This window comes from Lynx rufus, unplaced genomic scaffold, assembly GCF_022079265.1.
Source record: "Lynx rufus isolate CCGP_SWC_20201006 ecotype Redwood Valley unplaced genomic scaffold, mLynRuf1.p SCAF_9, whole genome shotgun sequence".
NCBI classification, from domain to species: Eukaryota; Metazoa; Chordata; class Mammalia; order Carnivora; family Felidae; genus Lynx; species Lynx rufus.
In genome coordinates, this window is record NW_025814897.1 from 18,830,097 (window position 1) to 18,844,242 (window position 14,146).

General features: G+C 51.1%; 1 protein-coding gene across 1 annotated transcript in view; it reads left to right on the forward strand.

Annotated features, from left to right (window-relative positions):
• The window catches only part of SORL1 (sortilin related receptor 1), a 172,066-nt gene that overhangs the window by 12,333 nt on the left and 145,587 nt on the right, over positions 1-14,146 (forward strand). The window contains exons 2-3 of the mRNA XM_047070249.1: positions 4,696-4,812; positions 11,269-11,394. Coding sequence (XP_046926205.1) covers positions 4,696-4,812; positions 11,269-11,394 — 243 coding nt within the window. The remainder of the gene's footprint in view (positions 1-4,695; positions 4,813-11,268; positions 11,395-14,146) is intronic.

A 14,146-nucleotide genomic window follows, 5' to 3' on the forward strand; every position in this document is an offset into this window, starting at 1 on the left:
GGGACTGGGGATCCCGGGAGCAGGGACCAGGAGGCCTGTGGGGATGCCGCGCCTCTGCGGATGCCGCTGACGGCCCTTTGAAGGATTGCTTTGGCCAGAGACCCACTCCTCAGCCTGCCTCTTCGATGACTCATTGTGACTGCGTATTTTGGTAGCAGGAAAGAAAGAACGAGATGAGTCGAAAAAGCAGTTAAGAGTGGGAGTTCTAGGTATTAGATCAGCACTTCGGAAGTACGATGTTCTTCCCAGGTCACTGATACAGGCTTAACAAAAAAATGATTGAGGTGAGGGTGCCTGGGGAGCTCAGCTGGTGAAGCATCCGACATCGGCTCGGGTCATGATCTCGCGGTCTGTGGGTTCGAGCCCCACGTCGGGCTCTGGGCTGACAGCTCAGAGCCTGGAGCCTGCTTTGGATTCTGTGTCTCCCTCTCTTTCTGCCCCTTCCCCGCTTATGCTCTGTCTCTCTCTGTCAAGAATAAGTAAAAACATTAAAAAAATAAAAAATTGAGGTGAAATTCACATAAAATTAACCATTTTATTATTAATTTTTGTAGCGTTTATTATTTTTTAATTTTTTAGTGTTTTTATTTATTTTTGAGACAGAGAGAGACAGAGCATGAGCAGGGGAGGGGTAGGGAGAGTGGGAGACACAGAATCCAAAGCAGGCTCCAGGCTCTGAGCTGTCCGCACAGAGCCCGACGTGGGGCTCGAGCCCACGAACCGCGAGATCATGACCCGAGCCGAAGTCGGACGCTTAACCGACTGAGCCACCCAGGCACCCCAAAATCAACCATTTTAAAGTGAATAGTTCAGTGGTGTGTAGGACATTGACAGTGTTACGTGGCCACCACCCCTGTCTAATTGCAAGCCGTTTCCATCGCTCTAAACGAAAATAAAACCCCTCACCTAGTAAATGGTTACTTCCTGTTTCCCTTTCCCCCCAGCCCCTGGCAACCAGCAGTCTACTTTCTATATGTATGGATTTACTCATTCTGCATATTTCATGTAAATGGGCTCATGCCACGTGGGACCTTTTCTGTCTGACTGCTTCCACTAGTGTAGTCTTTTTTTTGAGGTTTATCCACGTTGTGCCACATATAGGATCATAGAATTGTAACAACTACTCCAGATACCCAAAGACGGCCTCCTCCCAAAAAGAGTGAGTCTTTTTCTCTTTTTCAATGTTTACACATTTTTGAGAAAGAGAGAGAGAGGGAGCACTCACGTGCCTGCGAGTGAGCATGAGCGAGGGAGGGGCAGAGAGAGAGACACGGGGACAGGGGATCCAAAGCAGGCTCTATGCTGATAGCATTGAGCCCGATGCGGGGCTTGAACTTGGGAACCGTGAGATCACAACCTGAAGCCAAAGTCAGCCGCTCAAGCGGCTGAGCCGCCCAGGCGCTCCAAAGAGTGAGTCTTCTAGTTACCACGAGTTTGGTCGCAGGTACTAGGAGGGGAATGGACTAGATTCATTGCTCCCCAAAGAAGCTGCATTATGGACGCCTGGAGCGTGTCTTTTAAAAAGATGAATTCCTGGGCCCCAGTCAGGGGATCTGAATCCCAGAGTCTGGGGTGGGTTCTGTCAGCTGGGTTTGGGAGCCCCTGATCAGGTGACCTCTCGGGCCTGAAAGAGCTGTCTGTGAGCCTAGCGGGGGTGCGGGGGGTGCTGAAGCACCTCCCAAGTGCTGTTGGTTGTTGATGATGCTGTTTCTGTGTGGGGAGATTTTTTTGGCGTGCGATTTTTCTCTGCTTTCTGAGGGGAGACGTCGGCCCCTCCCTGCTGCTTTTCCAGCTCCAATTAACTGTGTCTCATTTATCAAGTCTTTTTTTTTTTTTTTTTTTTAAGGTGTTTCTCTAGGCTTGCCTTCGACTTCCTTTGTAAGAAAGCCCTGGGACGTTGTGATGCTCGTCCTTTGTGCCGCTCTCACCCCTTCACCTCTGTTAGGACTGGTGGAGGGGGCCTCATAAGTCTTACGTCCTCTGAGTAGAATGACTTCAGCAAGGAGCATTGAGACCTCTCTCCTACTCTCCTCACTGAAGGCTTTGTCACCTATTCCCAGTGTGATTTGATTGTCACCTGCCACAGGGGACCGTGCTGAGGTTGCCCAAGTTAAACATTGGTGGGCTCTTTCATCCCCGACCCTGAGAACTTGGGTGTTTCTCGTAGGTTCCGAATCCTTTATTGTATTGATGTTTGCATACGTTCTGTGTTTATTCCCCTCTGGTTCTAAGGGTGGGAATGTTTTTGGAGGGGAAAGGCTTGTAGCCTGAATTCCGAGGGCACCTGTGCTAGTGGGCTTCTGATCTGTAGATGCTTCTAGATTCTTCCCAGAGGCATGAGCTGGAAGGGGAGAGGTGGGGGAACAGGAAGGCTGGAGGTAAGGCATGAGTTGCTGGTGGAGATTCCAATCTTAGCTGCTCTTTTCCCCTCTAGCATTCTGGGTTAAATTATTTACTTCTTTCCCTTTTTTATTTGTACCTCTCGCTTGATGGTCGCCTGGACTTACCTCTGGGAATGAGAAGGGACATTTTGGAATGACATGTTTTCCTAAAAACATATCAAAGGTCTTTTCTTGAAAGAGGTCTCATTTCCGATAGATCAAATTAGACGCGGGCGCTCAAGAGCCAAAGCAAAGTAGTTAAGGATTAGCTCCTTTGTCATCTTGTCTGCCAGGTTTATGGCACTGTTGTTTTCTGTGTCCCCTGTGACATCTGGGAGCACCTCAAGGAGGGGGTGGGGAAAGCTAGGGCGGTGGCGGGGTAAGGAACAGAAAGGAGAAAGGAGGTGTGGGGAGGGGAGGGTTTTCTGCTGCAGAACCTTGATAGGAAGACAGCTCAGAGGGCACCGCAGCTCAGGCTTGGACTTTTCATCGGCCCGAGAGGTGAGGGTGGTGGGGTGTGTGTATAGGTGGGCTCTGCAGAGATTACCCAGAGCCCAGGATCTTGATCCGTCTACGCATGCCCAAGACAGCTGAGGCTGGAGAAGCAAGAGGCTTCTCCACGACGTCGCTCCGCAAGAGGGAGCATGCACTCTCCTGACTGTTGGGGGCTGGTGGGGGGGAGGCGGGCGGTGGTTTGCCCTGATTCTGACCATTAACACCAGCTCACGGCATTTTTGTTAGTACGATCCTTGGTTTGCTCATCACACGAGGGGGTGAAATGTTAGCTCGGGGGTTGGGAGATGCCAGCCCTTGAACGATCCATCGGTGTCTGGTGAAGTAGGACAAATAAAAGTTAACGTAGTTGGTTTTTCATAAAGCGGGACTCTCGGACGAACTGTTCTTTGTTCTGAGATAGATCCTTACTCTGTTTTCGGTGTGAAACTGTCCTTCCTTTAAAAAATGGCAGTGATTGTAGATGGTGGTTATGTTGCTTAAGAGGGCTAACTGCATAACGGACGAGTCCCGGCAGTCCCAGTGGTGTCATTGGGTTGCCCAACCGTGGGGAGTTCAAAATGAGTGTGACTGATTAGGGGAGGGCTTTCTCCTCGGGGACGTGGGCTCCTTCCTGCTTGTGGTTCCATTCTCCTTTGGGGCTCTGGAGTCCCGGACGGAGCCTGCAGATGGGGAAGAGGCAGAAGGCTGGGAGGGGGCTGGGGCTAGTTGGCACTGCCACCTTCAGTCAGTCCCAGGCCACTCCCCACTGCAAGGCAGCCTGGGCAACAGTCTGCGGTGTCCTCAGGAAGCAGAAAAAACCGGTTCAGAGACCAGCAAGTCAGGCTCTGACTGCTGTTTTTGTTAACGTCCCTACCTGGCAAAACAGAGTTGGCCAGCCAATCGTCTGTTGGCTTTTCTAATTTATTTTCATTTACTGGTTTACAGAATCCAGGAGTCTGGGAACTACTGCTGGCAATAATCCAAAGGTCATTTCTGGGGAGTCCTGGAAAAGATTTCCTCGCCTGGGACACTCTCAAACTAATTAAATAAAACTGTGCCATGATGTTTTTCTCTTGTTCGTCCTTGTTAGGCCCTAAGGGTGAGCAGTGGCCCCCTAGAGCCAGCCAGCCGGAGCACCCGGTGGCACAGATGTTTGAAAGCACGTGGTCTTTCGGGGATCCTGGGTGGCTCAGTCGGTTAAGCGTCCGACTTCGGCTCAGGTCGTGATCTCACAGTTTGTGGGTTCGAGCCCCACGTCGGGCTCCGTGCTGACAGCTCAGCGCCTGGAGCCTGCTTTGGATTCCGTGTCTCCCTCTCTCTCTGCCCCTCTCCCGCTTACACTCCTGTCTCTCTCTCAAAAATAAATAAAATATTCAAAAAAAAAAGTTGAAAGCCTGTGGTCTTTCTGGCCTTAGCACTTTTTCTGAACGAGGAAGATGTTCCAGTGTTTTGGCTTTAAGCCTTAGGGGGTGCATGTCCTGTGTATGGGTTGGGGATGAAAGTGACCAGAGATTGATTACGCAGAAGACAAGAATAAGCGAAGTCATTGGTGATGCCAGAGAGAGCCTGAGAAGAAGTTGTTTTTTTTTTTTTTTTGCAATCCATTTATATCTAAAATAGCAAGGAATTCGTGTTTCTTTTTGGGGAAGTTGTGTCTGGTGGCATCTGCATTGGTGGAAAAATAGGCCGCCCTGGCCCAGTGTTCCAGATCTAAGAACCTTAGCTATTTGTGAGTGACAAAGGAGGAGTCTTGCTTTAGAACATTACGGCCTTCGCTCCTCATGGGTCCTAATGCCTTTGTTGGTTTGACCTCTTTCAGGTTAGCCTGAATGACTCCCACAATCAGATGGTGGTGCACTGGGCCGGAGAGAAAAGCAACGTGATCGTGGCCTTAGCCCGGGACAGCCTGGCACTGGCGAGGCCCAGGAGCAGTGACGTAAGTATTGGTGGTGTTCTGCACACTCCTGTGCCGCCAGCACGCCCTTTTGGAGTCTGGTGGGGTTATCCTGCCAGAAAAAACAGCGGGTAATTAGAGAAGGGATGGGGATACGTTTTACAACAGGGGAGAGACTCTAGAAGGTACTCAATACCCCCTTGTTGGTCGAACAGAGGGCGGCGCGGTCAGTTTTGCAGTGAGATCCACGGGATGTGTGATTACTTTTGTGAAGTGATAGGGTATGACCTGGCTCGTTGCGTCTGCTCCACGAAATGCCACAAGTGCATTCCGGGCGGGGCTGCGCGTCTGCCGTGGAGCCCGAGGGAACCCCTTACGGTTGGGTGAGCGGTGTGGATTCCGATTCTTTCCACGGTTGGCTTTCGGTAGCGTTGAATCGTCCAGGTGCTTTGGATGTGTGAGACCAGGGGTCGCAGACCCAAAGGCCCACGAGAGACCAGGTGGGTGGCCTCCACATTTACAACACTCTTATGTCCCCCGAGAAAAACGATCTCTCCTGTTTTTCTTGACGTGTGTGGCCTCCTCGTACCCTGTGGGTCGTTTTCCCGCTTCGGTAGAGATACAGGTTCAAGAAGCATTCCCCCGTATGTTAATTTGAACATGGTGATGGATCCTTGGTCTCCGCGTCGTAGAGACACGAGGAAGTAGAAGGGATTTGCGTGCTTTGGAGGGGCCTGCTGTCATCGGCCCCAGCTCTGGTTGCGGTGGAGGGCCCGGCGTCGCCAGATCTGATCTCCGAGAGAAGCTCAGAGATCGGGCTTTTTCTGTGAAAACTGCTGAGTCTTACAAGTTGGCAGCTCATGTGTGGTTTTCACAAATAACTTGGGCGGGTCAAGCACAATGTATGTGAGGGCCAGAGCTCGTCCTTGAGTCCCAGCAGTGCGGCCCCCGCTCCAGACTTCCCCGTGCTGGAAGAGGAACAGCCCCTGCCTTGGGTCAGGGACCGATGTCACCACAGGGTAAATCTGTGGACAAAGAAACACAGTATGGAGCTTTGTTTCCTGTGCCCCCTTGGCCAGAGGAAACCTCCTGCTGAATTTGCTGGTACTGTCCCGTCGGCTGAAGGATACGCTTGTAATTCTTGAGTATAGATTCGGTCTCAGTGAGGTCCCTCTCTGGGTATCCGCTGTCTGGGTCACATGAGCTCCGAGGTGGGTGACTGGAGGAAGCACTGGGGGCTGTTTCCTAGTGGGTACAAGCGAGGCAGCCATGGACAGGGAGGGCAACAGAAGGGCTGTGATGCATCGCTTTGCCCAGGGTGGCTGCTGGGCAGGGGTGGGTGGGAAAGCACTGTACTGACAGCCAGGTTGGGTGTAGTGCTCTGGAGGACAGCTGGACTTACTTGGGGGCAGGGGCTTCGGCCCCTTTGTAAGTGTGATCAGGGTTTGCAAACACAGATGGCAGCGTATGGATGCCGTCGGTCCCGTGAGGCCCACAGGCCCCTGCGGATGTATGTATCTCACAGGAAACAGCTCTCTGCCCTACTGTGTTGAGAAGTCCTCCTTAGGGTTTTTTACACATTAAAAACATTCTTTATCTAGATTATTATTATTATTGTTATTTTTGTAAGATAGGTAAAAGCCCTTAACCATTGGTTTATGGCCTTGCTGGACAGACAGGAGCGGCTGAGGAGGCCCGATCCCGCGCTGTGTGAGAGTGTCGTGTTTCTGGCATGGCCAACTTGTCTGTGCTTCGGCCCCCAAAGTCCCACATCCTGGGAGCCTCCTCAGTCCGAGGTGGACCGGGATGGCCGGTCACCCCACGAATTGCCACTCTGCCCAAACCCGGGTTCTCACGCTAAATATTTGGGTGTATCTTCCCAAGAAGCCATTGAACAGTCCAAGTGATAAACTATTCTGTAATGAAATACGTGATAAGATTCAATGGAAAGGAAACGCAATGCTTGGAGGTCATAAATAGGAGTGGTAGAGATTTCCCCCGTCTGTATACAGGCTACGTTGAAGCCTTGGCAGCTGGCAGTGAGATGTTCTGATGTGAAAAGTTAATGCAGAAATAATGACTCAGAGGCTGGAGTCGGTGGTGCCGGGATAGGAATGATCCAGACTTTCTTCAAAGAAGACTGGGAACAGGCTCATAAGGCCCCGTCAGCAGGGCAGAAGGGAAAGAGCCTGCCCAAGTGAGGGACTGGGTGGGTGTGTCGGAGAACGGCCAACTCATACATATTCAGTATATAAAAAAGGGCTGGATCTGAAATCCCGGAAGGTTTGCTTTTAAACAGATTAAAAAAAAAAAACAAGACAAAACAAAAAACTGTCCTGATGAACTTGTAGCAAGTTGCATGAGGAATGACAGCTGAATGCCGTCCTTTTCTCTGATAAGTCTGGTCGACGAAAGGAAACACTCGGTGTTTAGGTGTTGTTTCTGTTCGTCCTTCCCACCTCTTTGTTTCTGCCCCGTCCTGACGTAGTTTACGACGCACTCGGTGCAACGTCATTGGCCAAAGAGCTCTCCAGAGATAGTGTCCGAGGGAAGATCAGAATCCACCAGCTAAGGTTTTAGCAATGGTAGGACTTGCTGCCCTTGTGCCCAGAGTGGTGCGACATGATCGGTGTCCCCCAGCATTGTCCGAGGCGCGGGGCCAGTACTTGCTAGCTCGGTCACAGGGCAGAACTTGGTAGCCCGTGGAGCTGGCGTGTGGCTGAGCTCTGGCTCTGTAATCAGCCTGCCTGGGTTTGGATCCTGGCTCTGCCGTTCACGAGCAGTCTGACCTTGAGCCGAGTCATTAACCTTCTTTTGGTCTTCTCATCTGTCAATGAGAGAGTGCTTGCAAAACCTTGCTCCTCAAAGTGTGGTCTTGTGAATCAGCAGCCAGGAGTATTTTCTTTTCAAAAGGAAATTTTTTTTTTTACTGTGTGTTTATTTTTGAGAGAGAGAGAGATAGAGAGTGCGCGCAAGTTGGGGAGGGGCAGAGAGAGAGAATCCCAAGCAGGCTGTGCGCTCACAGGGGGGCTTGAACTCACGAACTGTGAGATCACGACCTGGGCTGAAGTTCGATGCTTAACCGACTGAGCCACCCAGGCACCCCATGTTGTATTCTGTTCCTTAGGGAGCAGTGCCTTAGAGAAGTCAGAGGGGACCAATCAGTGCAGAAACCTGTGCTTGGAGAAAGACCATGCACAAGATGAGTGGGCACAGGGTGTTTGCCCGGATTCGCCTGGAGATCATAGTGGGCAGTAAGTCAGCAGCCTGGTACCACCTGGGGGCAAGACTGAACCAGAATGTACCGGTGGAGGTGCAGTGCGGAGACCATGAGGCCGTCAGCCTTCTTGGCGTTATCTGTGTGGTGGCAGAGGCCTTTTCTGGGCTTCCTGGGTGGAGGAGGGTGGATAGCTGTGCACAGCCCTCAGCCTGGGCTTTGCCCTATGGAGCTTAGTGTCTAGGTTAATCCAATAGAAATAAGAATTATGAGGACAGGATCGGGGCTCCTGGGTGGCTCAGTCGGTTAAGCGTCCGACTTCGGCTCAGGTCATGATCTCACGGTCCGTGAGTTCAAGGCCCGTGTCAGGCTCTGTGCCGACAGCTCAGAGCCTGGAGCCTGCTTCGGATTCTGTGTCTCCCTCTCTTTCTGTCCCTTCCCTGCTCTCACTCTGTCTCTCAAAAATAAATAAACATTAAATATTAAAAAAAAAAGAATTCTAAGGACAGGATAAAAAGATCGTGTTGGGATTGTTCAACCTGGAGAAAGGAAGAAAGGTTGATGAGTCCTTTACAAGAGCCTGGAGGTGTAGGAGGGACCCTCACATACTTAGTCTTAACTTCTAAGGAGTATAAGTCCTAAAGAGATAGGGTTTGTTTGCAGGTGTGTATTAAGGAAGAGCTTTTTGGTAGTGAGGGCTGTTGTACCTCTGAATATGAAATGGGGCTGAGAATCCCAGAAAGGACCTGTATTTTGTTAAAGTTGGTATTTTATCCCTTCTCCTGCACTTCTACTGCCCGGCCTGGAGATTCAGCGTATGATCTTCCTCTGTAACAGAGCAACGTAAGTACGTAGAAGAGAACGTTCTCTTAGAAGAGTAACTTGCAAGAGTGGAAAGACCACTGGAACCGGGACTGGAGGAACCCGTTAAGTTTTGTCACTTACTAGCTGTATGACCTTGGGCTGGTCGAGAACTTCTCTGAGTCTTAGTTTTTGTGATCTCTTAAATGGAAATAATTCTTCATTCACTCACTGACTCATTGCTGTCATTCTTTTTTATTCATTTATGGGATCCATTCATTTACTTCGCTCTGTGGTATATAATGATACTTACTAATTCGAGAAATCTTTACCAAGTACCTGTGATGTTTCGGGTATGCCGAGGGAGGCTAACCCACAGAATTTTTAAAGTTGAGTGAGAATTTATATCGAAGAATATCATATACTGAAAAATGCTACCCTAATATGACTTATCATCACGTGTGCTTCTAAGGAGGTAACACATAGGGGATTATCCATTTTTGGGATGTTGGAGCTGGAGGGGGTTGAGTTCCCTTTTTGAGAAGCCATTAGTTTATTACATGTGACATGGGAACCTAACGGGGAGTCTCAGTGTCCATTGTGGGTCAGGAGAATGGAAGTGAGAAAGAACTACTTTCTCTTTTTACCCACTCAAATTGTCTGCGAACTTCTCAACCTGCTGCATTTCTGAAGCCATTTTTATGGTGGCCCCTTACTGTGGTGCTTGGTAGTTGGGAGCACACATGTGTAAACATGAGTGTTCGTAATAGGGTTTCTTCCACGGTGGCCCAGATATTGGCACAGGCTCTATCTGTGCTCTTCTAACCTTGACATCTAATAAATATTAACACCCTGTATATACTCTCCGTTCCTTTGAATTTTTTTTTTTTCAACGTTTATTTATTTTTGGGACAGAGAGAGACAGAGCATGAACGGGGGAGGGGCAGAGAGAGAGGGAGACACAGAATCAGAAACAGGCTCCAGGCTCTGAGCCATCAGCCCAGAGCCTGACACGGGGCTTGAACTCCCGGACCGCGAGATCGTGACCTGGCTGAAGTCGGACGCTTAACCGACTGCGCCACCCAGGCGCCCCTACTCTCCGTTCCTTTGTACCTGTCTTGTGTAGTTCATTGTTTCCATGAGTTATTGTTTGCAAATATTTGTATGCTTTCATCGTGTGTAAAGGGCCTGTCTCTGTATATCTCATGCTTAGCACAGTCCTTGCCTCCTGTCAGATCCTTAAACCGTGTTTGCTGTTGCATCACTGGGCCTGGTGGCAATACCCTTTATGGGATTAGTCCAGTCCTTCCTGTTGTCGTTGGGATGCACCTGTCATTTTTCTTCAGCGCTTACCCCAGTGCTCACTAAGTATTCTTAATATTGGATTCATCAGCCAGCCTTGTTTTGAATCCTCTGATTATGTTAATTCCACGTTGCATAGGTAGCAAGTCTAGGTGCAAAATACCTGCCGGCTTCTCTTCTGCCATCTATTACTCTGGTGGCTTTGGGATTTCTGGCTTTGGTGGCAAGCAGCCTGGATCACAATTCCACGCTGCTGCTTACTATCTCGGTGGCTTTGGCAAGTGACTAATCACGTAAGCCCCCCCCCCTCCCCCCATGCCTTATCTGTAAAGTGATTTTAATCATTGCATTTGCCACGCAGGGCTGTGGTAAGAGCTACCTGAGATCTTTCACGGGACGGTGGTGCAGGATCTGGCACCTCGTAAGCACACGGCGAACGACAGTTCTTCTTCTGTTTTATTACTGTGGTTACTGGGTAGCCAGAGACCCGGAAGCAGGAGAGAAGAAAATACCGCTGGCACGGGCACGGCTCCTGTAGCTGTATGTAGCATTAGCAAGCGTAGGCCAACTGGGCCAGGGATCTGGTGCCTATGCATTTAACCTCCCTGCATATTTAATCACTCAGCGCTTTCTTTCTCATCTCTGGGGCTACTCTGCGGAGGCCCCGGAGGGTTTTTTTTTTTCTTCTTCTTTTTTTCTTTCATCTTCCTCGGTGCTGTAGGAACAGAACTTCCCAGCAGAGGATTGAAGGATTAGATTACCTTTTGGGGACATTTCGACAGATGGCAAAACAAGTTCCCAGTCCCTCCCCTCCCCTCCCCAGACAACCACATTCTATCTGCCGCTGGATGTAATTTGTTAAACACTTAACCCGGCCGTGGGGAGGAGGTCAGCCTCGTCGCCATCCGTGGGTCTCCCCCTGCAGGGGGGTCGTGTCTTGGCCGCAGAAAGGAGCCTGTGTAGCAGGCATTGCCCTGCCGTCCGCCCCCCCACGTGACTGGACGGAGAGGTGCCCCGCTTCTCCTGTGTGTGTCATCCCTTGGCTTCTGTCGTTTCGTGACACCGGGGGCCTCTCACCCACACTTGGGATCCAGGGCGGGATGTTCCCAGGTGGGGTCTTTTCTGCGGCGTTTCTCACCAGCTCTGTCTTCTTTGCCCTCTCCTCCTCCCTAATCCAGGTGTACGTGTCTTATGACTATGGAAAATCATTCAAGAAAATTTCCGAGAAGTTGAACTTCGGCGTGGGAAACAGCAGCGAAGCCGTGATCGCGCAGTTCTACCACAGCCCCGCGGACAACAAGCGTGTAAGGAAGCGCTGTCCCACCCGTTGTGACTTCCTGGGGCTTGACTCCATCCGGGACGACTGCTCTGCTAAAGGGGGGCTGGCAGAAGGACTTCCTTGTCATCTGTTTGCACCTTGGCAGTGACTGTTTTCCTGCCAACCTTGGGAGAACACGGTTGTCAGGGTGGAACTGTGCATAATCAGGCGGGCCAGGTGCCTGCCAGGCGGGATTTCTAGACAAACCTGTCGGGCTAATGCGCAGAAAATCTGCCAGCTAATGAGCTGCCCTACTCACAGGTGGCAAACGCGTTACCCATGCGCGCCCCTCCCTCCCCCCAAACCTGCACCAGTGGAGGAAAGAAAACCAAGGCTGCAGACCTGCTGTGCCTCCCGATTTGTTTTCCCAGCTGGCTGGCCTGGGGCTTTGTTTCTGCAGCAGAACCCCAGGCAATTAGATTTGGAGGGAGCATTGATTTGAGATTGTCCCGGGTCCCAGAGAGGCGGCTGCAGAGGTGGGGAAGACAGGAATCAGGCAGCCTGCAAGGTTAGGGAGCTTTAGCTCAGAGACTTGTATTTGATTGCTTTCTTCCCCACCCTGGTGAGTCCTAGCTCACTTCCAGAGTTAAGACCACTGCTTCTAAGGATGCTCAGAAACCTCTGAGGTAAGCATAGCTGCTGCTTTTTTTTTTTTTAATTTTTTTGAATGTTTTATTTATTTTTGAGACAGAGAGAGACAGAGCATAAACAGGGGAGGGGCAGAGAGAGAGGGAGACACAGAATCCGAAGCGGGCTCCAGGCTCTGAGCTGTCAGCACAGAGCCCGATGCGGGGCTCGAACCCGCGGACCGTGAGATCATGACCTGAGCCGAACTTTTTTGTGCATCCAGAAAGGAACAAGATCCACAGACATCTCGGCCAGGTTAAACCTCCTCCCTGCCCACCCCCTAGCCCTGGCTTCTCCCATTGCCTGTATTCAAAATATTTAGCCACTGGTATGGCACTGACCAATCAGAACAGACCCAGTCTGGAGAGAGCTGAGTCCTGAAGGCCATGCTGCTGGGCCAGGCATTAACCTTTTAGTTGCTGGATTGTGGACAGGTCCTGGGGAAGGGTCCAGGCCACTGGTCCTTAGGAGGGACCACTCCTGGGTTTCAAGGAAGCAGCTGTTTACTAATGGGTATAGCAACAATGAAAAAAAAATTTTTTTTAATGTTTATTTATTTTTTAGAGGGGGTGGGGAGGCGCAGAGAAAGAGGGAGCCAGAGTCTGAAGTAGGCTCTGAGCTTTCTGACGCGGGGTTCGAACTCATGAACCACGAGATCATGACCTGAGCCAAAGTCAGACGCTTAACCTGCGGGGCTACTCAGGCGCCCCTAAAAACATTTAAAAAAAATTTTTTTTTTTTTTTAACGTTTATTTATTTTTGAGACAGAGACAGAGCATGAACGGGGGAGGGTCAGAGAGAGGGAGACACAGAATCTGAAACAGGCTCCAGGCTCTGAGCGGTCAGCACAGAGCCCGACGCGGGGCTCGAACTCACAGACCGCGAGATCATGACCTGAGCCGAAGTTGGACGCTCAACCGACTGAGCCACCCAGGCACCCCTATTTTTTTTTTTTAAACTAAAATAATTATTACTGGTACGTCGTGGTTCCTATCGGTCCTGCCTGATCTTGAAGAAAAGCAGCAGTTAGGAACAAACTCACCTCTTCCCTAACTCCCTCTGCGATGAGAAACAAGGAAGGGGTGCTGGAGGGAATTGGCTCTGTAGACAAGATTGCCGGCCCTTTGCACCACACTCCCCACTGCACTTGGCCAGGCTTGACTTCCGTGAGGTGAGGAACCCTGCCCCAGGGTCCAGCTTGCTGGCTGTGCCACATCTCCCACGGAGAGATCCGTATGCCCCCCCTTTGCCTCTGGGAATCAAATAACTCTCAGATTACTCACTTTGTCAGGCTGTGCCTGTTACCGTGACTTTTTACACATCGCCCCAGAGCTAACTCTCACCGCAGTTGTGGCCTTGGAACCACCCTGTTGTCCCTCTGGAATCTTCCTTTTCAGCTCTCTCTGCCCCCTCCTCACCTCCCACTGCAAGGGCACAGAGGTCTGCAAGCAGGTTCTGACTTCCTTCCTGCTTGTCATGGGTTGTGGCGAGCGGCTGCCAGGCCCGCATGCACGTCTCAGTAGTCAGAAGACAGGAAGGATGATGTTCTGGGCTCGCGAAGGTGGTTTGGTGCAGGGGGAAGAGGGGCTTTTGAAGCAACAGGTCTGAAGAAGGAGCAGGGCAGGGGCCAGGGCGCTGGGGCGAGTGGGAAGAGAACTCCAGGGGTGGTTGTCAGGGAGTTTGAGGTGCTGGGGGGACGGGGCATGCCCGTGGCCTGGGTGCCCCCTCCCTGGAAGGTGGTACATCTTGGGCTTCTCGTGGGAGAGAGGGACGTGCTTTGCAGTCGGTGGGGAAACAGAAGAGGAACCGCCTTCTTGGAGAACCTGGTGACAGGTGGAGGCCGAGGCTGGAGCAGACAGAGTGGGTTGGAGACACAGCGTTCTCTGCTGAGTTTCTAGTTCCCCAAAGAAGGTGGTCACCCCTCCCCAGACTTCTCAGGAAGGAAACCGTGACTCTCGTTGTGCCCGTTACTTCTGTTACTTTTGCCTTTGTCCCTTGGAAGGCAGGTTGCCCCACCAGACCCACCACTTCCTGAGAAAAATCACACAGGCTGGGTGCCTTACTGTTAAGTCCTGGGTGCGGGGCCCAGGCACGTCCCCTGTGTGAAGATG